At 51.0% G+C, this 22,413-nt stretch overlaps 1 protein-coding gene across 10 annotated transcripts in view; it reads right to left on the bottom strand.

The window, feature by feature from the left end:
* Positions 1 to 1,092: 1,092 nt before the first annotated feature.
* The window catches only part of ATP7B (ATPase copper transporting beta), a 79,063-nt gene continuing 57,742 nt past the window's right edge, over positions 1,093 to 22,413 (bottom strand). For 6 of the 10 annotated variants that reach the window (XM_045080561.1, XM_004775212.3, XM_045080562.1 and 3 more), the window contains 12 exons: positions 21,922 to 22,049; positions 21,652 to 21,806; positions 21,301 to 21,435; positions 18,185 to 18,379; positions 16,593 to 16,775; positions 15,121 to 15,289; positions 13,845 to 13,988; positions 12,506 to 12,648; positions 10,920 to 11,123; positions 10,702 to 10,819; positions 10,113 to 10,215; positions 8,787 to 9,589 (listed from right to left, as the gene is read on the bottom strand). In XM_045080561.1, coding sequence (XP_044936496.1) covers positions 9,316 to 9,589; positions 10,113 to 10,215; positions 10,702 to 10,819; positions 10,920 to 11,123; positions 12,506 to 12,648; positions 13,845 to 13,988; positions 15,121 to 15,289; positions 16,593 to 16,775; positions 18,185 to 18,379; positions 21,301 to 21,435; positions 21,652 to 21,806; positions 21,922 to 22,049 — 1,951 coding nt within the window. In that variant the 3' untranslated portion in view covers positions 8,787 to 9,315. Of the gene's footprint in view, positions 3,144 to 8,786; positions 9,590 to 10,112; positions 10,216 to 10,701; positions 10,820 to 10,919; positions 11,124 to 12,505; positions 12,649 to 13,844; positions 13,989 to 15,120; positions 15,290 to 16,592; positions 16,776 to 18,184; positions 18,380 to 21,300; positions 21,436 to 21,651; positions 21,807 to 21,921; positions 22,050 to 22,413 lie in introns of those variants that run through there. The other 4 variants (XR_006606938.1, XM_004775207.3, XM_004775208.3 and 1 more) reach the window with 4 other exon arrangements.

Raw genomic sequence — 22,413 nt, 5'->3', positions numbered from 1 at the left:
CTGGCTGGCAGCTGGGGAGGTGGCGCTCAGGATGGACTTGGGCTTGGGCTCCTTCAGAGGTGTCTTCTGCCAGCCCTAGCCAGGACAGCAGCTCTGGGCAGCCCACAGCCTCCACAGCAAAATGCAGCGTGGCAGGTGATGGGCTGCTTGAATTTTGAGTTATCAAAATTAAAGGGGCTCAAGCATTTTCTCCCACAAATACATGCCCCCTCCTCTACCCTCCCTCTGACTCAGCCTGGAAGGGTGGTGTGCAGGTGGGGGCAGGGTCCGAAGTGTTTTCTCAGGAGCTTAACCTAATGTGAGCCTTCTCATCCCTCATGATTGTGAGCCATCATCCCTCCCCCTGGCCGGTGTAGGGGATTATGGGGTGTGTGCTCGCGTGTGTGCATGTGCACACGTGTGTTGGGGGAAAGGCATGCCAGTTCAGCTTGATCGGGCCGTCTTCCTACTAATTCAGCTGTATATCTGGGCTGGGCCGTTCTGTCTTCTTTTTGTCTTTTTTAAGTTTGCTCCAAGCCCAGTGCAGAGCCCAATGTAGGGCTTGAACTCCCAACCCCAAAATCAAGACCCAAGCTCGGATCAAGAGTCGGATCCTCAACCAACTGAGCCACCCAGGTGCCCCGGAGCTGGGCCTTTTTGAAATGTAAGGGCAGGACTCCCGGCTTCATCCTCTGGGTCCCTCCTCCCACCTCGTTGCTGGTACCTATGACCCCTGAGTAGGGGAGGTCATGGGGCAGAGACAAATGGGCTGGGAGAGGTGCACGGCACCTCGGGTCAATCCCTCACAGACTCCTCCCAGAGGAGTTATCACTCAGCAGACCTGCCCAGTTAAGAGCACCCGGAAACCCTCTGCACACATCTTTCTTTCAGACACATCGGCACACAAGAGGTTCTGAGGGCGTGTCTCCACGAAAGAGTCCTGTTACTACACCAGGGTTTTCCAAACTCAGTCAGCTTCTGGTTCTTCTCTGGAGAAGCCTGGGTGGGTCTGGGGAAGGTTTAGGCTGTTACCGCAGGCACTGGTAGGCTCAGGTACCCAGAGAGACTCTGTTTCCTATGGCCACTGAAACAAATTATCACAAACTCAGTGGCTTAGAAGGCACAAATTTATTATCTTACGATTCTGGAGGTTAGAAGCCCAAAATATGTTTTATGGGCCAAGATCAAGATGTTGGCTGGGGTGGGTCCTTCTGGAGGTGCGAGGGAAGAATCCACTCCCTTGCCTTTTCCAGCTTCCTGAGGCCACCTTCATTTCTTGGTTTGAGGCACCACCCTCCAGGTTCGAGCACATCACCCCAACCTCTGCTTCTATCTTCACAACTCTCTAACCCTGCTCTTCCTGTCTTCCACTTGCAATGACCCTGACCTACCTGCGGGATCAGGGACTCTCCCCATCTCAAGATCCTTAACTCCACCACATTTTCAGAGTCCCATGTAAGGTGACAGTCACAGGGTTTGAAGATAAGTGTGTATACATCAATGGGGCCATTGTTCTGTCTACCGTACTATACGGTATTGGGGGGATGGAGCGGGGTCTTTGAAGCCTTGACCAGATTCAGGTGGTGGCATGTCTCCTGGTGTGGAGCTGACTGGGCGACTTTCTTGGACACGCCTCTGTGCTGGCCAATTCTGCACTGCAGCCCACCGATGCCAGCAGGAGTAGAGGGACAATCAACTCTGGTTTTAGACTCTGCACGCTGGGCTGTGACTCAGGCCTGCTTCCCTCTTGTAGAGGCCTTGCAGCCAAGCCATTCGGTAAGAGGTCTCAAGAAATCAGATACAGATGGGCCAGTGAAGAACTGGCTATGTGCACCCAACACGGCCTCACCATCCCCGGTCATGGCCACCTGGGGCAGCAGTGGAATTGGTGGACTGTTAATGTCAGGAGAAACAAACGCACAATCAGCGGTGTCAGATCCACACTGAGGTTGTGGAAAGGCATCGGCCAGAACACCTTGTCTTGGGGGTCTGTGCAGGCAGTGCCTCTTCAAAGTGGGTAGCAGCCCCCACTCAGCCTGTCCTGTGGCTGGGGTTGAGGACTGAGGACCAGGACTTGAAAGAATCTTGTGACACAAACAACTCCAAAACTGTTAAAAAGAAAGAAGAAAAGAACAAGAGAAAAAAAGACAAGAAAAAAAGGGGGGGGGTGGGAAGAAGGGAGGGAGGGGGGAAGAGGAGAAAAAAGGAAAAGAGAGGGAAGGGGAGAGGTGGGGGCGGGGGGGTGGGGAGGGAAAGCACCCCCCTTCCCACTGGGCCCTCAGCCCATCTTCCCGCAGAGCTCAGAAGCCAGGGGGCGCTTCCGTTTCCTGGCAGGCGCACCTCCTTCCAAAGGCACGCCCTAGCCCATGGGTATCCAGTTGGGCCTTATTTCTGGGTGGGTGTCCGCTTTGTGCCTGCTTCGGGAAGCAGCAGTCCTCCAGCTGAGCGAAGGAAGGAACATCAGGCCCACTCCAGTCTGGGGTGAGGTGGGAAAGAGGAGAAGCTTCCTGTCTTGTCGAGTCCAGACATCACCCTTTCTTCATGAAGCCTGTGACCCCAGATGGGCAAGTCCGTTGCCTCCCCTGCCTTTTAGCATCCTTGCCCAGGGCCGTCCAGGGCCACCCAGGGCGACCATCGAGAGATTAGAGCCACGAAAGTTGCTATGGGACTCTCCACCCCACACCTTTAGCTTTTCTTAACAGTTCCTGGGAGGGAAGGCGGCCTGTTGCCGGTCTTCACAATCCTGTGAGAGGGTTTGAGACCAGGAGGAGCCAAGGCTGGCACCAGCAATCTTCCCAGGATCCCCTCTCTGCACTCAAAATTTTGCTGGATTCTAAGGTCTTGGGAATTTTAGCTTTCATTCTGAGCATTTAACAGGAAGGAGAAAACAGAAGTTTATAACATACCTGTATTCCTCCAGAAAATAATTTCCTCTCCCTGCCCCCACCCCGCAGGGGATGATTAAAGGCAGGTTATCCTGTGACTGAATCCATGGGACGTGACGGCCCGCCCCACTCCGAGACAGAAACACCACACCTCTGCGCTGGGGATAGATTTAGTCCCTGAGGCTGGGTCATCAGAAATAGGACAGCAAGATTGTTCTCGTCAATCAAGGATTCGTATATTCTTTAGGCAACCATACTTGAAGTGACATTAAGTCCATCCTGGAGAGAAAGGAAAGGCATCAAAAGAGATTGGTGAAAACGCCCAAGTCCTGAATAGTACGCACATGGGTTCTAAACCAGGCTGGCAGGATGCGGTTAAAAGAAGCCGCTTTCCTTTTTCGTCACTCCGGCTCACTAACACCCTTTACTTAATCGCTTTTCTAATTCTCATTGTTTATCTTTCAAACCGTCAATTGCATGTAGGCTACACACGCCGGGGAAGGAGGAACTCCTCTCTTCTACACTGCTTTGAAGCTCAGAAGGCAGGGTGATCTTCTCATGGTGTGGAATCAGGTTTTGAACTCGGGTCGGCAGTGGGTACTCTTACTCTGTCCCCCAGGGCGTGGCCTCCCGCTGCCACGTTCTTGGAACACAGGCTCCACGTCTAGAGCCTGATGCTCTAGAACCACCGGGAAGCGAGGAGGGGAATCCGGCATGCTGCGCAGCTACTGGACAAAGGCTGCTTCTTTTAGAGCAAGCCACACAGCCCAGGAGGTCTGAGAAGCAGACCCATTAAGACCGTGCTTTCTTGGGGCCGGCGAGGGAACCCACAAGGGTGGGTTTTGAGTGCTTGTGTGCAAAGGTGGTGAGCTGTTCATCTAGAACACATCCACTGTCACGCATGGCGTCAATGGCAGCAGCTAACATTTGTTGTGTGTTCAGCACGTGCTTTCCTCTCCTCACCACTATCCTGGGACAGGGAAACTATTATTACACCATTTTGTGCAGACGAGGAAGAGGAGGGCCCCAGGTCACGCTTTGTTCTTTCTCAGGAAGATCTACAGGAGACAGCACACCTGCATTGCCTAAGGAGGTTACCGGTGACCATGGGCCATCTTGCACTTGGGACAGGAAATAGGGCAGTGCTCCTCACCGAATAGAAGAGGAGATAGAGGTCTGCAGCAGGTAAGCCCTGCTCAGGATCAAGTAACCCCAAGGGGGCCATATGTACATTACGGGGGTGGGGGGGACACACTTCTCCCCAGGGACTTGGGGTGGAGGTCTCTAAACCCACGGCCAACACAGGAGTCTCAGAACTTAGAGCTTTGGGGACACTGACAATCACCACGAGCCTTTAAAACCACCCCCCCCCTTTTTTAAATGTTCAAGCTTAAAAAAAAATATCTTAACTTAGAAAGCACGAAGTCCAGACAGACACACGTGATGGCAGAGAAGTTCACTGCCGAGTCATCCCAGCGACATACTCTGCAGGGCTAAATGCGGGCTAACAGCACAGACATGAACACACACACTATAGCTTGGAGGTGCCCCATGCCAGAGCTGGACTCCAGCCTCACCTTCTGTCCCATCTCCCATTCACATTACGATGAGCTTTATTTGAATTTCCAGATGCGTCAAGAAAAAAAAAAAAAGATTAAGAGAATTTGGGATCGTGCAGCAGACTAGGAGGTTGTTTTGGTCAGAGAGACACCTGGTGGCTCTTGCGATAAAACACACTGTCCCGTGAAAGGACACTTCTCTTACCCAAGGCATGCTATGGGGGGCGGGGAGGGCAGGGCACAGAGACCCAGCTTATCTGAGAGCACTGGGCATCACCTTTGCAGGGAGGTAGGTGAGCCTGGCAGGACAAGAGCCAAATGGGCTTGAACACCCTTCCCAGCTTTGTCTCCTGCAGAGACAGCTGGACTCCCCTAAGCATGGACTCCCATCTAAGGAAACAAGGCTGATGCCTATCGTTCTCAAGATCATTGCGAGGACAGGGTGAGCAGGAGACAGAACCAGTGGGGCACCAGCACAGAGCCTGCGGCCAGTCCTCTTGGTCTTTGAACACTGTTTCCTGACCTCACTGGGACCTGAGCATCTGTGGTTTCCCCACAGTTCTATCCGCTGCTCACTACAGCACCGGGAGATCCGGGAGCTGGGCCCCTGGGTGCAGACAGGCTTTGCCCCCTCGAGGTCTTAGTGTGATTCACCCACACAGGACACTCTCCACAAAATCATGTTCATGGGGTATCCTTTGGGTGCCCCCCCTTCTATATTTCCCTGTGTTCAAATTTTTGCCATAAGCAGTCGTTACGTTTACATTAAATAAGAAGAAATGATGGCCATTTCTTTTTCAGAGAAAAAAAAATGTTAAATTTCCCTCAATTCTTGTTTTCATCTTAGCCCACGGATGATTTCACATCTGTTTATTCATCTTTTCGAATAGAATAAAGAAGACTCAGGGATTTCGTGGCATTATTTAACTTCTCATAGTCTATCCTGTAATTTTAACCGTTGTCATTGTCTTCACACAAAGGAAAACAGCAGACAAGTAGACGTCTCCCTCTGGAATAAACCCACACAGTGGTGTCTATGCTCTTGCCCATGCTGTGTGCGAAAGTGCAGGAAGCAGAGTGGTTTCATTCCCACCAGCTCCTACAGGGTCATCTGCAAAGGGAAACTGAGTCAGTGTGATTGCTTGCTGAATTCATTTCTTTGTATTATGCATTCCTTACTTGTTTTCTTTAAGCAAAAGATGTAATTTAAGAAAAAGTTGTATGAAGAATAGAACCTTTCTAACTCAAAAAGAATTTTATATCCATTAGGGAATTTACCTTCTGAAATATTGACATGAATTTTTTTTTTTTTTTTAAGAGAGAGATTGCCACAAGCTGGGGGAGGGGGTAGGAACAGAAGGGGAGAGAGAGAGAGAATCTTAAGCAGGGTCCATGCCCAGCATGGAGCCCAACACAAGGCTCGATCTCACAACCCTGAGATCATGAGCTGAGCCGAAATCAAGAGTAGGATGCTTAACCGATTGAGCCACCCAGGCACCTGTTGGCATGAATTTTTTAAAGCCAAAACAAACAAACAAAAAGTCCTTCTAGAGAATAGAAAAGAATATTATTCAAACAGAATAGAATATTATTCAAATAATCTTTTTCTAATTAACCTGATGGGCTGATTTTGGTTGATGCTGGATTTTCTTAAAATACAGGCTACTTTTACTAATCTGTTTATTAGCAAACTAGCAGAACAATTTGACCATTTTTTGCCATGTCAACTTGAAGGTGCCATCTTTGCCCAAGAACTAGAATTATTATCCATTTACTTGAAAGGTGACCCTATCACAAGGCTCCGCTAAGATCTTAAAGACTGAAAACTTACTAGGAATGGACAGACACTGATTTCTTCTGGTGCATGTGGGATGGTTATCAGGGAGATTCGCTCATGTTTTAGAAAGACCCGTTTTTTTAAGGACATGGAATCCCTTGCTAACGGGGTATCAACCCTCTCTTCCCACAAGGGGACATGTCTACAGGATGAAGTTCCCATACATGGGCATCCACAAACGGCCCAGTATGCCTGGCATGAAGCACTACGTGGTGGGCTGGAGGGACCGCAGGGGACCAGCAAGGGGGACAAACCCGACTGGTTCTCCATGTGGTCACACTGAGCCACAAAGGTGATCACCGCCCTGATTCTGATTCTCTGATGGGCCAGAGGAGGGAAGAATCCCAAAACGGATAAAGGGCAGGGCCCCCGCGCATCTATGGAACCTACAGTCGGGGCAGAATCCCGAGGTGCTGCAGTCTCTGCCTGTGATACAACGTCTGTTTCCCTTTTTAGGAAGGTGACCACATGTCCCAGTTTGCCTGGAGAGTCTCAGTTTAGGCCGGCTGGCCCGGCACAATTATTAATAGCACTTCCTTCCACTCTTCAAAGCTTCCTGGTTCAGATGACAAACTACCCTGTCACCGCCCTTCAGCTAGAGCTCACTCAGGGGCCCCCCGCCACTCCAAGATGCCCACAAGAGCCCTCCCAGCAGAGCGCTTTGGTCTAGACCTTTCGACTACTCCCCCTGCCCCACTCCTTTGGGGTCAAGGGACTCAAAATATAGCCCTCCTGATTAAAATGTGCATGTCTGAGAAAGCCTTCTGCTGACAATTGCTGTCAAGCAGAGAAGCGCTTCGAATGGGGCAGATCGAGGCCTGTGTCTGGCCCGTGGGACATGTACCTGGACAAGGGCTGCCCTCCAGAGAGTTCTCCCCACACACCACTGAGGCAGGCCCAGCATGTGGGAGAGGGGCTCGCAGGGTGCTAGAAGGGGTGGGCACACCCGAGGGTCTGGCCACCCCCGCAGCCTCCATGGTGAAACCCGACCCTTCTCCCCGCAGACCAGTCAGGGCCAAGCCAGACCCTTGCAGAAGTGACATTGTGCTGGCCTCAATTACGCTCCTGTCACGCACAGAGCCAGCGGGAGGCGGCCTTTAGATCAGTAAAAATAAACTTTACTCTAATACAGCACGGAAAGTTTTTGAAACAGGAACTGTTCTTATCTGCCACACACAAAATTCTTAACCCCTTGAACCTCTAAAAGTTATAGTCTGTGCAATCTTATAAATATTGTCATGGCCATATACACATGTGGTTTATGGTCCTAAAAGCCTTGGGGAAACCGATACAATTAGATTCCTTAGACATGATCAACCTAATTAGAAAACAAGAAAGTCCTGAGTGCAGCCAGGAATAAAGGACGGAAGGAGCAGGAAGAGGCCTGAGGGAAAGGAAGACTGAAAACAACAGGAACACAATGGAACCCACTGCAGGATCGTGGGGGGAAGAAACCAGCAACATGAAATCATAGGCAAAAATGGAAACAAACTATCCTGGGGAAAGGTGAGTTGACCCCAAGACCAAATTTCATTCCAAGTCGCCAACGACGGAATTTATCACCCGGCAGACTTGTTCTCGTGGGAGCAGGAGGCTTGTTCCTGCTGATTCTTACCGACTGATATCCAGGTGGCAGCAGCAACGGAGAAAAGACTTCTCTGTTCCGGCATGTGTGCGGGTTGTGTGATCCTGGGCAGGATGCCTAGCCAATCTGAGCCTCCTGCCCTACCTGTCCAATGTGGACAGTACTTTGCTGGTTTGTTGGGAAGATTACAAGCAGCCTAGAAAATGTGCTTACACTGTCCCTGAAACATAACTGATACTCAGTAAATAAAACTATTTTGTGTGTGATGAGGACTCTACCTTAAAATTTATTTTCTTTCTAGTTGTGTACTCCCATGTGGTTCTGTCAATCACCACAGGTGCCTCCTTTCCTAAGGCGCCAGCTCTGTGCGCAAACGTAGACGCTCCCTGAGAATAAGTGTGATTTCCTCTTCCTCCAGTACAGCTTTCCTCCCACTTGCACACCACCAGGGGCACCACGGCCTTGAACTCTGCACTGAACTCTGTGAGCTGGCAGTCCCATAGCAGACCACGTCCCTGAAGCTCCCGGAGCCCTGCAAGGCCATCCCCTCAAGCACACACACCTCCCCACAAGGGACGCTGTCTCAAGTACCACAGGCCTCCACGTGTCCCAAGTACCTGGACCCCACAGGAGGCAGGATTTCCCAGGTCACAAACTCTGAGACCCTCACTCCAGTGGGGCAGCCACAGTCCACAAGGGCACACCATTCTGAGGAGTGAAGGGCCAGGACTCCGTGGCCAAGCGCCACCTAGGCAAGAAAGAACACCTTGGCCTGAAGAGAAGCAAGGTGGGCTCTCTGGCCAATGCGTGAGGGAGTAGATTCTGGCAGAAGCGCCTGAGAGCAGCAGCAGGGATCACTACGCTCCTGCTGTCAGAGGTCCGACAGGGGTGCGCTGGTGGTGGGGTGGCCCCAGCATTAAGAACACAAAAGGAAGACATGGTGCCGGCAGACATCAGTGGGGTGTATTTGAGGTAAACTGTGGTCTCAGATACGCAATCATGTGGGTGTTGTCAAAAAGAACCCAACACGAGGCTTCTCGTGAGGAAAGGCCCAGCTAAGTTTTTGGTCCCGATGAGATTTTCCTCGTTTTACAAGTAGTCGTTCCAAACACTAAAGCAGAGGCCTGTGAGGAAGGCTGGCCATCCTCTGCTCTGCTAGAGTCCAGCAAGGTTCCCGACAAGCCCAGGCCCACAGCATGGTCAGGCCGGGAAGCCTGGCCCCTGTGCCGCTGGGATCCCAGTGGGGACGGGGAGGTGAGTGACCCAGGAGCCACATAGGGGCACCACCCATGCTAGGAGGGATGACCAGCCATCTCCAGGAGGGAGTGGAAGTCCCCAGGGCTGGAGGGGAGCTTCGCCCATCTTGCTGCTGGAGCTGTGCCTGTTCGGCCCGAGCCTCGGTCCCCGGGGAAGCCGGACCAGCTACTCAGTGAGGAGATGGACCCCTGGGTCTCCACCCGCCTGCAGCTTTCAGATGCACTGCTCCTCATCTCTGTCGTTCAGGAGCAGAGACCACTTGTCCCCACCATCATCAGCCGCAGCACTGTGTCGAGACAGCTTGTCGGACTTCAGGGAGGACAGAGACACCTGGCTGATGAAGCTGACCTGGTCCCAGGGTGTAGCCCTCGGGGAGTCCCGCCGCCGGTCATCCATGCCGATGTACACGCTCACCTGCGACGCCGTCAGGGGCTTCATGCGGCCCTGGGCCTGGGCCTCATACCGCTCCAGGTCAGGCTTCTTATAGCTGCCGAGTGAGATTCCAAGAGCATTTGAGCCATTGCGGGCACACGCCTTTTTTTTTTTTTTTTTTTTTGGAGGATGGTAAAGAACTCTCACCAAAGTCTTGGGATTACGCATGGTATGGAAACCTCATGGATTTTAGGATTTTTAAAGGAAAGGGTATTGAGTTCCTAGGATTCAAGTCAAGTTCGACTGATTGAGAAACCTCCCATCCAAATGCCTGGCACCCTGCAGCTGTGCCACTGAAAGCATGAATCAACATCTTTTCAAAAAAGTAAGAAAGGCAATACACGAGGACCCCAGGTGGACATGGCATTACTAGAACAACCCTGGAGTAGAGTGACTGCTACAGCAGCCAGCACGCCAGGTGGCGAGGAGCTGCCCCCTTGGGGTGCCCATCCAGATATTACACACCCCTACCTCTGGTGCACCAGGGCCCTGTGCACAGCACCCACCCATCACTAGCCCACAGGGCAGGGGGCTAGGCGTGGGGGAGAAGGCTCTTGCTCTGTCCTAGAGGGACTCACCACTTGAGCTGCAGCGACGAGAGAACCACAGACACAGAGGAGGCCGCCATGGCCGCCGAGCCCATCCACGGCTGCAGCACGATGCCGATGGGCATGAAGACCCCTGGCCGAGGGAAGCACAACACTCGCACCATAGCCCACAGAAGGTCCTCACCTCGGGCTGCCCCCTGTAAAGTTCTCCATTTCGGGGTGGCTCAGAACCCCCTTCTGCCACTTCATGGCCACGTGCCCGCATGCCTCTTTAGTAGGCGGTCTTGGAGCTGAGCCAGGGTTACGGTCTCGGGGATTGGGGTCCCCCACCCACTCTGGCCTTCCTGGGACTGTCCACAGGCAGCATCGTGGGCTTCAGGGGACACTGCAAGGGAACAGGGAATCCCAGGGACCCTCTCAGCAGGTTTCATTTCCCTTTAGAGACTTAGAAAGTGGAAAATACATCAACTCTTCCTAAAATGCTTCTGCCCTGCCCGCCGGCTGGCTACCCAGGGATGTGGGCCACTTATTAAGTTGGGCAGGAAGCCAGCAGGCAGAGAGAAGCCTTCCTGGCCTTGGCTGGAGTCAAAGGTAACCAAGCAGTGGAGAGCCACCCTACCTGCCGCGATGGGTATTCCGATCAGGTTATAAATCAACGCCAGCACCAGGTTGAGGTGTATTCTCCAGACGGTCCTCTTGGAGAGGTGAATGCTAGCCACCACATCGAGCAAATCGTTCTGTAGGAGGAACACAACGCCTGTCAGGAGCTCTGTCCCCAGGCCCTCCCTGCTCCCATAACCAGGACAACAGGGCACAAGAAGATATGGCCAAGCTCACTCTAATGAGGACAACGTCAGCAGCCTCGATGGCGACATCCGTGCCTGTCCCGATAGCAATGCCCACATCAGCTTGGGCCAAGGCCGGCGAGTCATTAACCCCGTCTCCTACCATGGCAACTTTCTTCCCTTCATTCTGGAGCTCCTGGACCTTGGCCACCTTGTGAGAAGGTAGCACCTCTGCAAAGACTTTGTTGATACCAACCTAAAAGTTAAAACACAAATACGTGACAACACCTGGTGTTGGCAAAGGATAGTGAACAGCAGCAGAAACCTGTGAGGCATCCAGCCCCACTGCCTCCGGCCTCCAAGCCCAGGCAATGGTGTCAGTCACACCCTAGATCCCAGGGACTGCCATCCCCGTGCCCCCTTCCATGGGGGATTAGTCCTCATGCTGGTCTCCCTGCCCACTTCCCAATCTTTGGTCTTTCCAAAACAGTGGTCAGCTGGACTCTCTCAGTGGATTACACTTCTCCTGGGATGACATCCACAGGACCCCTCAGGAACTGGTCCTGCCCGCTCCCAGCCCATGCTGAATTCTGCCCCGTTCAGCATCCTGCCGCTCTCCAGCCCAGTGCTGCGGTGCTCAGGCTGCCCGCTCTGTCCTGGAAATGTCAGCTTCCCTTTCTCCGACCGCCCCCCCTTCTTCATCTGACTGCTCCTGACTTAAGCATTTCCTCCCCTGGGAAGGCGGCTCCAGCCTCTGCCACAGTGGGGTCAGTTGGCAGCTCCCACGCGTCCGGTGCACTTTTCTGTGGCAGAAGTGAGCACTCAGTTCAGCCCTGGCCTCTGGTCACCCGTCCCCCCAAGACAGAGCTGCCGTGGGGCAGGCGCTCGCCCTCTTTGCTCCTCTCTGGAGCGGGTCCCATGGGTGGGGCTTAGTTAAGTGCTTGCTGAACAGCTAAACGAGTTTGAAGCAGGAGGGGTGATGGTACTCAACAAAGTCCCGTTAGCGAGAAAGGCCATGCGGAGAAGGACCACTGCTTCCCTTGTAAGAAGCAGTTCACTTTCAAAAGCATCTGGCATACACACATTTGGGGAGGGTGCGTAGCCTTTGGGAATTGGCGCAGGAGTCCTCACTATAAGCAGGGTTGGACAGGTGTGCAGTGGTGCTGTCCTCACCGCACGCACTCTGAAGTAAGGGCTGCTGGAGACCTGCCAGACCCAGAAGTCTGTCTGTCTGTCTGCCGCATGGGCATGCGGAAGAGCTGAGTGGACAATCATCTCCTGAACACCATGCCTCAGAACCTTTATATTTCAGCTCTCAAGCCATGATCTTTGTTTTTGTCCCAATGGAAAGACAGAAACAGAGAATGTTGGAATTGCGTTTTCCAGGGCAGCCACCTGTCCCAGGTTCAGACATCCAGGCTCCAGGGACTGGCGCTTGGCAATAGCAGCACGGCGGGGGGTCCCCCGTGGGGCACTGCACAGCTCGGAACAGAGCAGGAGCACCCGGAGAGGGGTAAGGCCAGAAGCAATGTGGAGCGCTGCAGGCCCTGGTGTTGCTACTTTTCCTCAAAGTGCTCTGGGGGGTTCAGAGAAACCTCCAAGGGGGAAGATGTCCAGCCCCCGGTCCCCAGCACGCACCTGGGTGGCGATGGCTCTGGCCGTCTTCCGGTTGTCCCCTGTGATCAGTACCACGTCCACACCCATACTCTTCAGCGTGTGCACGGCCAGGGCTGCCTCCTGCTTGACTGCGTCGGCGATGGCGATCATGGCACAGAGCACGCCTGCAGGCGACACCCTCGGTCAGTCCACAAGGGCAAGCCCTGGGCAGCCCAAGGGGCAAAGGAGGCTCTGCTACCAGAAACAGTTTCCATAGCGCAACGGCACACGTGAAAAACAAAACACCAAGTTATAGAACATAGCCCGGTTTCGATTTTGTGTTTTAAAAACGACCTCCATTTACAGAGGCACACAATAGTCTGGAAGGAATATGAAACATTTCCAGTGGAAGGAGTCATAGCATTTTCTTTTGTATAGCTCTCCGAATCTTCCCAATTTTCTGCAAGGGACATCTATTACGTTGCAGAGTGCCTGGCTCATAGTAACTCGGTACATGTTAGCTATTATGATATGAGAAACAGAACGAATACGATAAAGGCTACTGAATAATGACGAATGTCCAAACAGAAAATCAGTCCTTCCTCTTCTTCCAGAAAGCATTCGTTGTGCTGGGTGGGGGAGGGAGGGTTGCCTGAACGAATCTTCAGCTGGTGATGTAGGAAGGCACTCGAGCACTGAGGGGGGGGCACAGCAGGTTCAGGGGCGTGGGGTGACACGGGGCATGGCTCCTTCAGCACAGCTGGTTCTGATCTGAGGGGCTGAAGGGACTACAGGGTTTTAAGGACATTGGAAAGGCCATGGCGGCGCAAGAAGGAAAAAAGAGTGGGAGAGGACACACTTCGTCGAAGCATTAAAGGTATCTATGCTGCTCATCAGCACAGTTTTACTTCTATAAGCAGAAACTGCCATTAACAGTGTAAGATTCCAGTCATCTGAGGCGTAAGTGCCCAGACACATGTGATCTTGGGGACCTCCATGGAGGGGCAGCAATCTCATTCCTTAGGACCCGGTGGGTGTCCCCCTGGATAACAGGCCAGTGCTGCGTGTGCCGCGACGAAGAGGAGGGCGACGGAACCACGGGCTCAGACGGAAGCCGACGGGGATGGAGAAGGCAGGAGGAGGCTAAAGACGGAGGAGGCTAAGGCTAAGACGCCTCACTCTCGGGGGCAGGACGGGCACAGCGAGAGCGGGCCTCCGACAAAGAAGGAAGAGAGAAACTGGCAAGGCAGCCTTTGGGGACACAGAACTTAAATGAACAGAGAAGAAGATTTACTGGGGGAGAAAAAAGGAGAAAGCCTATTTTTGCCAGAGAACTCTAAGAAACTCCGCTGTCCAGAGCAGAAGGCGAGGGGGGCAGTACCGTCAATGGCCACCAGCACGGCCGTCTGGCCTTTGAGCTCATGATTCGCCATCGCGTCACTGACGTCGCTGGAAATGGTTAGGCCGTTGCGCCTCATCCATTCACGGTTCCCGATGAGCACAGAGAAGGTCTGGGGGGTCCCGTCTGTTCCAAAGAGTTTGTGGTTATTCCCAAATAGTCCAGTTTTACTGTGAGAAAGGACTCAAAACCATGGAGTCCGTGTAACAGCAAAAAAGCGCATGGAGCGGTTTTGAAACACTGTAACTAGCGAGCACCTCGCAGAACACCACCCTTAAAGGACAGGGAAACAGATGTCATAAACGCTAAACACCCGGTGGTGTCCTTATTTGCCTTTAGGCGGTACCTGCCGGCCCCTCTTCTGCAGAGATGAGAAGCAACAAGTGCAGCTTGTGCGTCAGCAAACAGCTTGTCTACGTCTGTGGATGTTTAACAGCTGTCTCTCCTAAGAGGCCGGGTGAGTCTTTCCCTGTCACTTTCTAACTGTGTGTGCCACTCACCTGGGGGTCACCTCACGGATCAGTCCTGGCAGCTAAATGGAAGGGTTGTGCTGAGGTTCTGAACTGCTAGGAGGTGGCAGAAGGCTTCCAATCAGACCCCAGAGCACTTAAGAGAGAACACCAGACACAGGCGTTTTGGTTTGGGAGGGCTTCCCCACTCTCACCCTGATGGCTGGCAAGCTATCCTCCGAATCAGAAAAACTGTTTTCAAAGGCAGCTGTCACTCCAAGCAGTACCCCTTCCTGGCTCGGGCAGACCACTTCCATCTGCATTCCCTGCTACAGCCAGCGCTGTAAATGGGACCCATCGCATAGGAGGGGGACTGGAGGAGCAAACGAATTCCCATCTGTCCCCAGTCAGTCTGCTTCTCCCTCTCCTACTCTCCCTCAGTGCTTATCCTCTCTTTCTCTCTCTTAAATCTTAAAAATCTTAAAAAAAAAAAAAAGTAAAGAAAAAAGAAAGAGGAGACTCGAGATTATGGGTCACAGAAGCAATACTCCACGAATTTCAGTAACATATACTACTGTCTGCCATTAGCACCAAGATTCAGAAGTATCAGAGAACGCAACCATGGACAAACAGTAGGCCTTCCTGGGGGAGGGAGGCATGCGGTGCCCCGGCCAGGAGCCAGCCTGTCCACAGCCAGGGACCCCATGGTGGTGTGCTGGCCTGGTGCTCTCTGGTTAGGCACACCACCAGCTGACCCGGCCGGGCTCAAGCCATGGCAGGCTGGGCAGAGAGACAAGGGCCTGGGATACCTATTTCCTCGGGAGCGCTGCCAGCCCTGCTCGGGGGAGCCGCCTGTTTGCTCTGCTGGCTCTCGCTGTGGGCCAGGAGGCCCTCCACACTACTGACTTTGCAGCCGATTCCACAGCCGGGCACTGCTTGGAAGTCCGTGCAGTATCCCAAGGAGTCGGTTCCCAATTCCTGTGAAGCCAGGGAGAGACGGGAGGTGAGGAGAGGCCAGAGAGAGCAGCACCAAGCAGGGGCCGAGAGGAAGGCAGGATGGGGCAGGTGAGGAGATCGACTAGTAACTCAGTAATTCCTTCTCTCCTCCGATGCAGACACGATAATTATTAAATGGTTGTCTCATGACATGGGACAAGGGACAGACCAGGAAGAAGAAGAGCAGTTCACAGCAAACGCCTCAGATTAACGGAGGTTGGGGGGGGCCAAAAAGAGGAGAGAGATTATTTTTACGTTGCAAATAATTTCCTGAGAATGATGGAACAGGCAAACGGGAACAAAGCAGCTTGGAGGCTCTCAGGAGGTCACTGCCCATCTCCAGGCCCTGGGGGTACGAGGGAGAGGCAGGGGAAAGGCGTGAGGAGCGTCGTGTGGGGTCAACCACACAGCAAAGGAGGGATGACGGAGCACATTCATCCTGAAGCATCCCAAGAGAGAGGGGGAAATGGTGGTCTGAATGACCCTTCACAAAACACCCACAGAGATTTCTGGAAGACTTCCTGTCCAGGTAGAGCAGTCAGCTTTGCCCCAAGGCATTAATTGTCTTTGCCCAGACCATTTAAAAATGTTCAGGACAACATTCTGGCACAACCGGCTGCTTCTATATTTAGACTGAAGACAAAGAAAACGAAACAGGACCTTTCATCGGGTGAGGTCAAAGGACGAATGCTTCCCCATTAACTGCCAAGAATCCACTGGGCATTTGGCTCACCTCTGCTGGCTCCTCTCCATTTCCCGTCCCCGGCTGAGGGGCCTCTCCTGGTCTCACCCTAACCCTCCATCCAGTTCTGTATTCCCCTTTGCACTAAGCACTCATAAAGGACTGGGCTGATCCGCTGACCACCCTCCCCACTGGACCGTCAGCTCCCAGAGGGTGGAGCTCACATCCCAGCTGTTTTTTGTTATTCCAAGCAGACGGTCAGTACCTGCTCTGTAAGTGACCCGTAACACTGAACCACCATCATTTGTGATGATCTGGAAATGGGACAAGGGACCCATCACTGAGCGCTGCATCTCCACCTATTCCACAGGGGCCTGCTGAGGGGTTCCCAAATCCCACAAGCTGAGGCTCCTGCAAGGCAGTTGAGCCAGGGTACAGAAGCAGCAGCAGAAGAGGCATGTGAGGAAGAAGGCGCTTGGAGGCTTCCAGCCCAGCCAGTGAAGTGGAGGAGGAGGCTGGGGTCGGGGTAGGGTAAGGGGGAGTTTGCAGTGGGTGGCGGGGGGTAGGGTGGGGGAGAGACGAGCACTGCCCAGGTCTGCATACCTCTTTACAATACTTGGTGATTGCCACGCCCAAGGGGTGCTCGCTGCTGGCCTCTGCAGTCCCCACCACAGCAAGAACCTTCCTGAGGGGCATCATGGCCACATCCACGAGCAGGAGGACCCTCATGACTTTGGGGACCCCATGGGTGATGGTGCCAGTTTTGTCAAACATCACGGTCTTTATCTGCCAAAACAACCACATCTTGATGACCACAAATATAGATGGAAGCGACTTTAAGAGCCCGCACAGTCTTGGGGCAGAACTCCATTTAATCCTGCTCAAGCAGGTAACAACACCCCTTCATAACTCACATTAACACATCCTCTGCAATCAATCTCACGGTTCAACTACTCCCATGACGAAGACCCAGTTTCCCTGCCTGTCTGGCCAAAACAGTCTGCATTGTGACTTAACCTTCACCAGACTGAGCAAGAAACTGTCATTCTAATTTGATGGGACATGGCATGGTACCATCTCCTGGAAAGTGACACCATGCAGATCTCCCATGTCAGGACCCTGGCAGTCTGCCCATCTCCCTGTGCACAGTGTGTCTATGGCCTAAGTGCAAACGCCTACTGCGAATAAGGAGCTTGCACTCCAGGTTCAAAGAAAGGAAGGGATGGGTGCCTGGGTGGCTCAGTTGTTAACCATCTGCCTTCCACTCAGGTCATGATCTCAGGGTCCCAGGATCGAGCCCTGCATCAGGCTCCCTGCTCAGTGGGGAGTCTGCTTCTCCCTCTACCCCTGCTCTACTTCTTGTGCTTTATCTTGCTTTCTCCTCACTCTCAAATAAATAAATAAAATCTTAAAAAAAGAGAAAGAGAGAGTGAAAAAGGGAGCGTTTCCCCGCCACAATAACAAGCCACCACCAAAGCCAGTTTCTCCACCAGGCCCACTTGGTCAATGGCAACCTGCACCCGTCCCCATGGGTCTGGGTTCTGCCATTTTGGTACCTGTGTCCATGGCCAGAGCCCACTCATCCCTGAGCTCCATACCTCCCCAAACCCTACAGAAGCCCAGCTGTTTGCTGTGGTCTGAATGTCCCACAGGCACGGCTCCCCCTCACTTAGCCCACAGCACTCATCTGGGCCCAGTGCTCAGTGGTGGTCTCTGCAACACACATGACTGCTCTTCCTCCAACAATCCTTGCCTCCTTTAGTCCATCCTTGCATTCTGCAGCCACAAGTAACCCAGCCCCACCCCCACCATGGTCCCTTCAGATCCCCCCTCCGCTCCCTGTTGTTCTCTGGGTTTAGCTCCTGCTGAGCTTCCTCATCTGAGAAATGGGAATGATAAGCACCGACATCAAAGAGTTGTTGATGAAATTAAATCAATTCTTATTTAATCCTGCAGCTGTTAGCTGTTCCTGCTATTATCATTCCCAGCCCCTGCGGGCTTCCTGTTTTACTTAATTAACAGTGCTGCCCTCCAGCCTCTTCCAGGTTTTTCTCTTAATACAGAATGTAAACAGATACTACTTTCCCACCAAGTCTCTTCAGTTTCCAAAAAAAAAAAAAAAAAATCACAAAGTAACAGCTACAGAGTCATTCCAGGCAACACGTCAGAGGATAGCCAGGAGTGCAAGGGCCAACCTTGTGGGCCATCTCCAGAGGCTTGCCTCCTTTGATGAGGATGCCATTCTGGGCGGCCACCCCGGTGCCCACCATGACTGCCGTGGGCGTGGCCAGGCCCAGGGAGCAGGGGCAGGCGATGCACAGCACCGTGATGGACGTCTGGAACGCAAACCGGATGATCACCTCTGCCTGGGAGATGTGCTTGCTGTGGGTCTGAAAAGGGGAAAGAGATAAAGGCAGGCTGAGGGTTGAAGGAGGAATCACACTGACTTCCAATCACAGAACATTTCAGCATGAGCACATTTCAGCAAGAGCAGCTGCGAGCTGAGATGCATAATGAGCCGGGGTCTGAGGTCCAGAGTGTGGGGTCCACTCTGCTTCGGTGCTGTGTTATCATGTGGCTCACCTTACTGGTTCCCACCCCAGTTTTTCAACTTGACATTCTAGGCTTTCCTCTAAGAGAGGCATGATGGGAGGAGAGAGTCGTGTAGAACTCCCTGCTAGGGGAAGGAGCATGGACTCTGGAACTGGACCGTGTACGTCCATGCTGGCCCTGGCACTGACTCACATCTCTGCGAGTGTCAGATCCCTCACTTTCGGAATGGACACAATACGACCAAGCACACCCAGCTGGTTGTTGTAAGGTTTAAATGAGCTGATACACATATAAATACACATAAACACACAAATATATTGTACAAAACCTGCCATGGGCAAAGCCCCTGAGAAACTGTAACTATCACATTATCAATATTACATATTAACAATATTACACATTATTATAATTTTTATCATTATAATTTTTATCATTATTGTGAAAACTTTTAAAAATGATAGGTCTCCAAGGAATCTACCCTAAGGTGATAATCATATAAGTGGCAAAATATACAAAGATACATATCACAGCGTTTTTTTTAAAAACTAGAGACACCTCAGAGGGAATTTATGAATTAAATTAAGGGTATGAGGTGCATAATGAAATCTTATACAATTGTTGAAACGATGGTGTATGTCTATATTGCTGACATGGAAAGATCCCAGCAACACTGTTAAGTAAAAAAAGTAAGTACAAAATGGCATGTGTTGTGACTGAATTAGTGCAAAATTACCTGCCTGCATCTCTATACAGCTTTCAACAATACTGGAAAGAGGTTTCCCAGAGTGCAAAAAATCATCATTCCTAGGGATGGAATTTGGAGCCATCTTTATTTTCTTCTATTTTTTCCGCTATTGTTTTCTTTGTAAACCCAAAACGAACAAAATATGGGCCTCCTTTCCAGTTACCTGGCGACACACATAGGCATTACCATTTGCATTCTGACATTTTGCATTATGTTGGTTTATTTTGCAAAATGGCAGGTGTCTCTGCAGCACAATCAGGAGACACTGAATTCACTTTCATCACAGTGTGTTTTCAAAATCAAGGATACAGACCACAACCTCTTTAGCTTCCACCTACACTTTATTCCTTGATTTTGAAAGGCAGAAATCTAAGATAAGGTGTATTACTAAAGGGTCATTTCACTTTGATTAGAAACAGTTGGATTTGGATAGAGGGACAGTGTGTTGAAGACATGGAATTTTTTGAGATAAAGATGATGTGATTTCAAAAAAAACCCCCAAACTCCAGTAATTCTCATCAAAATAACACCAGGCATTCTGATGGGATGGGTGGACTTCTAGAGGGGGACATGAACCTCTCCCTACAAATGACTTAGACAGCAGAGTGATAATACCTTAAAGGAACCTGCAGTCCCTCCTTTGCCAGCATCCTCCCTGATGTTGCAGATAAAAACAGAAGAAGCCAAAGTAAGACGGAAAGGCAGGGAACAGCAGAAAGCCCCATACTCCAACCTGTTCAGGAATGACTTTTCCCACAGCCACATGCCAATGAGCTGTTCTCCCACAAAAGCAGGAATTTGAGGGGGTCAGGTGCCATAACAGCCACTGGCAAATTCTAAGAGTATAGTCCTGGGTTACTCTTCAAAGCACTAAGGTCTCCTGAGATGTCAAGAGTTCAACTAGGACATTTTTCATTTTAGGACAGGACATTCGAGAGAGAAGATGACATCTTAGTAAATGACATGCACCCCAAGAATTTCAGATATGCCTTTAATTAGGGTAGACATTTTTTTAAAGAAAAAAAATTATCCATTCTGCATTTACAGTTTCTTATTCTATGGCTCTATGGTAAAAGAGGCATTCGATCTGGCTAAATAGGAGATACTTTAAACCATAGATAAAACACTGTTCCACTCACTGGGCAGCTGTCAAATAGGACTCCAAGCGGGCCATTCCCCGTTGATGCACATCAAGGTTTCTTAAGCTCGGCACTACTGACATTTGGGGATAGAGGACTCATGGTTCTGGGGGCGGTCCTTGGCCTGGTAGGATGTCTGGCAGTGCCCTCGATCTCTACCCACTCGGTGTCAGCAGCATTCCCTCCCCAGTCATGACAACCAAATACCTCCAGACATCGTCAAATATCTCCTGGGACAATAAAATTACTCCTTATTGAGAATTACTGTTGTATAGAGTTCTTACTTCTTGAGCAGAAAAGGTTTTTTTGGGACTCTCCACTTTTTTGGAAGTTTGACAACATAGTATTTTCCAAGAGAGCATTCATCATCTGCTTTCTAACTCAAGAAAGTATATTCCATTGTCTCGTGTATGTTTAATAAATATTTATTATTAAAAGGCTATTAGCACTGCCCAGGAAGCCACAAGGTTGAAGATGATACTATCAGACATAGAGAGCAAAAAACAAATTTTCTTAAAATCTGTTAAAATGATATTATCATGCCATCAAAATTGTGAAGTGACCTATGATATCTGCCTCATGACCCCAGAAATGGCCAAGGTCACATCATCTAAATGTTATAGGCATGACAACTGAGAGCTAATTGGTGTCTGGGAAATTATTTAACTAGAATGCAAAGGGCATCTTTAAAAAAAAAAATTTGCAGAAATAGAGTGATTGTGCTATCTTGGCTAAGATTTTGCTGCCAGTAAATGAGGCAAATAAATGTAATGGGTAATTAAAGCCCAAAGAATCTAAGATATAAGAGAATAGGATTAATGGCAAGAGATTATTTAAAACATAGCAACCATACTGCCCAAAGCATTCAACTTACAGGAAAGTATTTCTGAACAACACCAAAATCGATAAAACCGATTATAATCCATACCACCAACGTCAGCGTTGAAATGATGATGATAAATGGGACAAAATACCCACTAAACCGGTCAGCCAGTTGCTGAATGGGTGCCTATGAAAATAAAACACCAAGACCACGGGAAATTACAATCCACAAAGAAATACATCCCCACAGGCACAGTTGAGCACTGGAGTTCTGAGCCCCCCAATTAACACGCTTACTAATCACTCCCTACTCAACAAAATCTGCCTGAATCTACGAAACTCTCGGAATAACTTCTAAAAGGAGGAAGCTGACGTTAGGTTATTTTTTAACTCTCTTTATTACCTTTGACATCTGAGCCTCTTCTACCAATTTCACAATCTGAGCCAATGTGGTGTCATTGCCCACGTGAGTGGCATTAACGAGTACAGAGCCATGTGCATTTATAGACCCAGCAATCACTATGCTTCCGGGTTTCTTCGTGACAGGCATGGCTTCTCCTGGAGGTGGGGAAGGACATCAACCGTCACACCCTCAGCACCCTGTTCAGCATTCATGTGACCCAGCAACTCCCGCCATACCCGCCCACAGGGAAGAGGAGACAAGCCGCCTCACCTGTGATGAGGGACTCGTCCACCATGGTGTTGCCTTCCAGGATTTTCCCATCCACTGGGAACTTCCCCCCGGGGACAACCTTGATGACGTCGCCCCGCTGCACCAGCTCCATGGGCACCTGCTCCTCCCTGCAAAAAAGCCGCTCAGGTTACACACACAGCAACCAGCCAGAGCTCAGCCCACCCAGCTCGGGTTCCCAACCAAGTGCTGGACTGGTTACACGCTCCTCGCTTTACACCAAGCAGCAGTACTCATTTTATCTGTTCATTTTCAGATCGAGCCAATATGTACTGTGCAAATACTAAGGGACAGGCACTGTATTTGGCACTGGCAGTATAGCTGGGAACAGGACAGCCAAGTCTCTATCCTCAGGAAGACCAATTCTGCAGGAGAAACAGATAACAATATAGTTCCAGGTATTAAATAAGCATTAGGATGCAAATAATATGACCAGAAGTTTTATTTGTTTGTTCTGCGGGGGAGGGAGGGTTC

This window comes from Mustela putorius, unplaced genomic scaffold, assembly GCF_011764305.1.
Source record: "Mustela putorius furo isolate JIRA1106 unplaced genomic scaffold, ASM1176430v1.1 tig00000461_pilon_pilon_pilon, whole genome shotgun sequence".
Classification (NCBI taxonomy): domain Eukaryota; kingdom Metazoa; phylum Chordata; class Mammalia; order Carnivora; family Mustelidae; genus Mustela; species Mustela putorius.
This window is presented reverse-complemented; position numbering and strand designations above follow the sequence as displayed.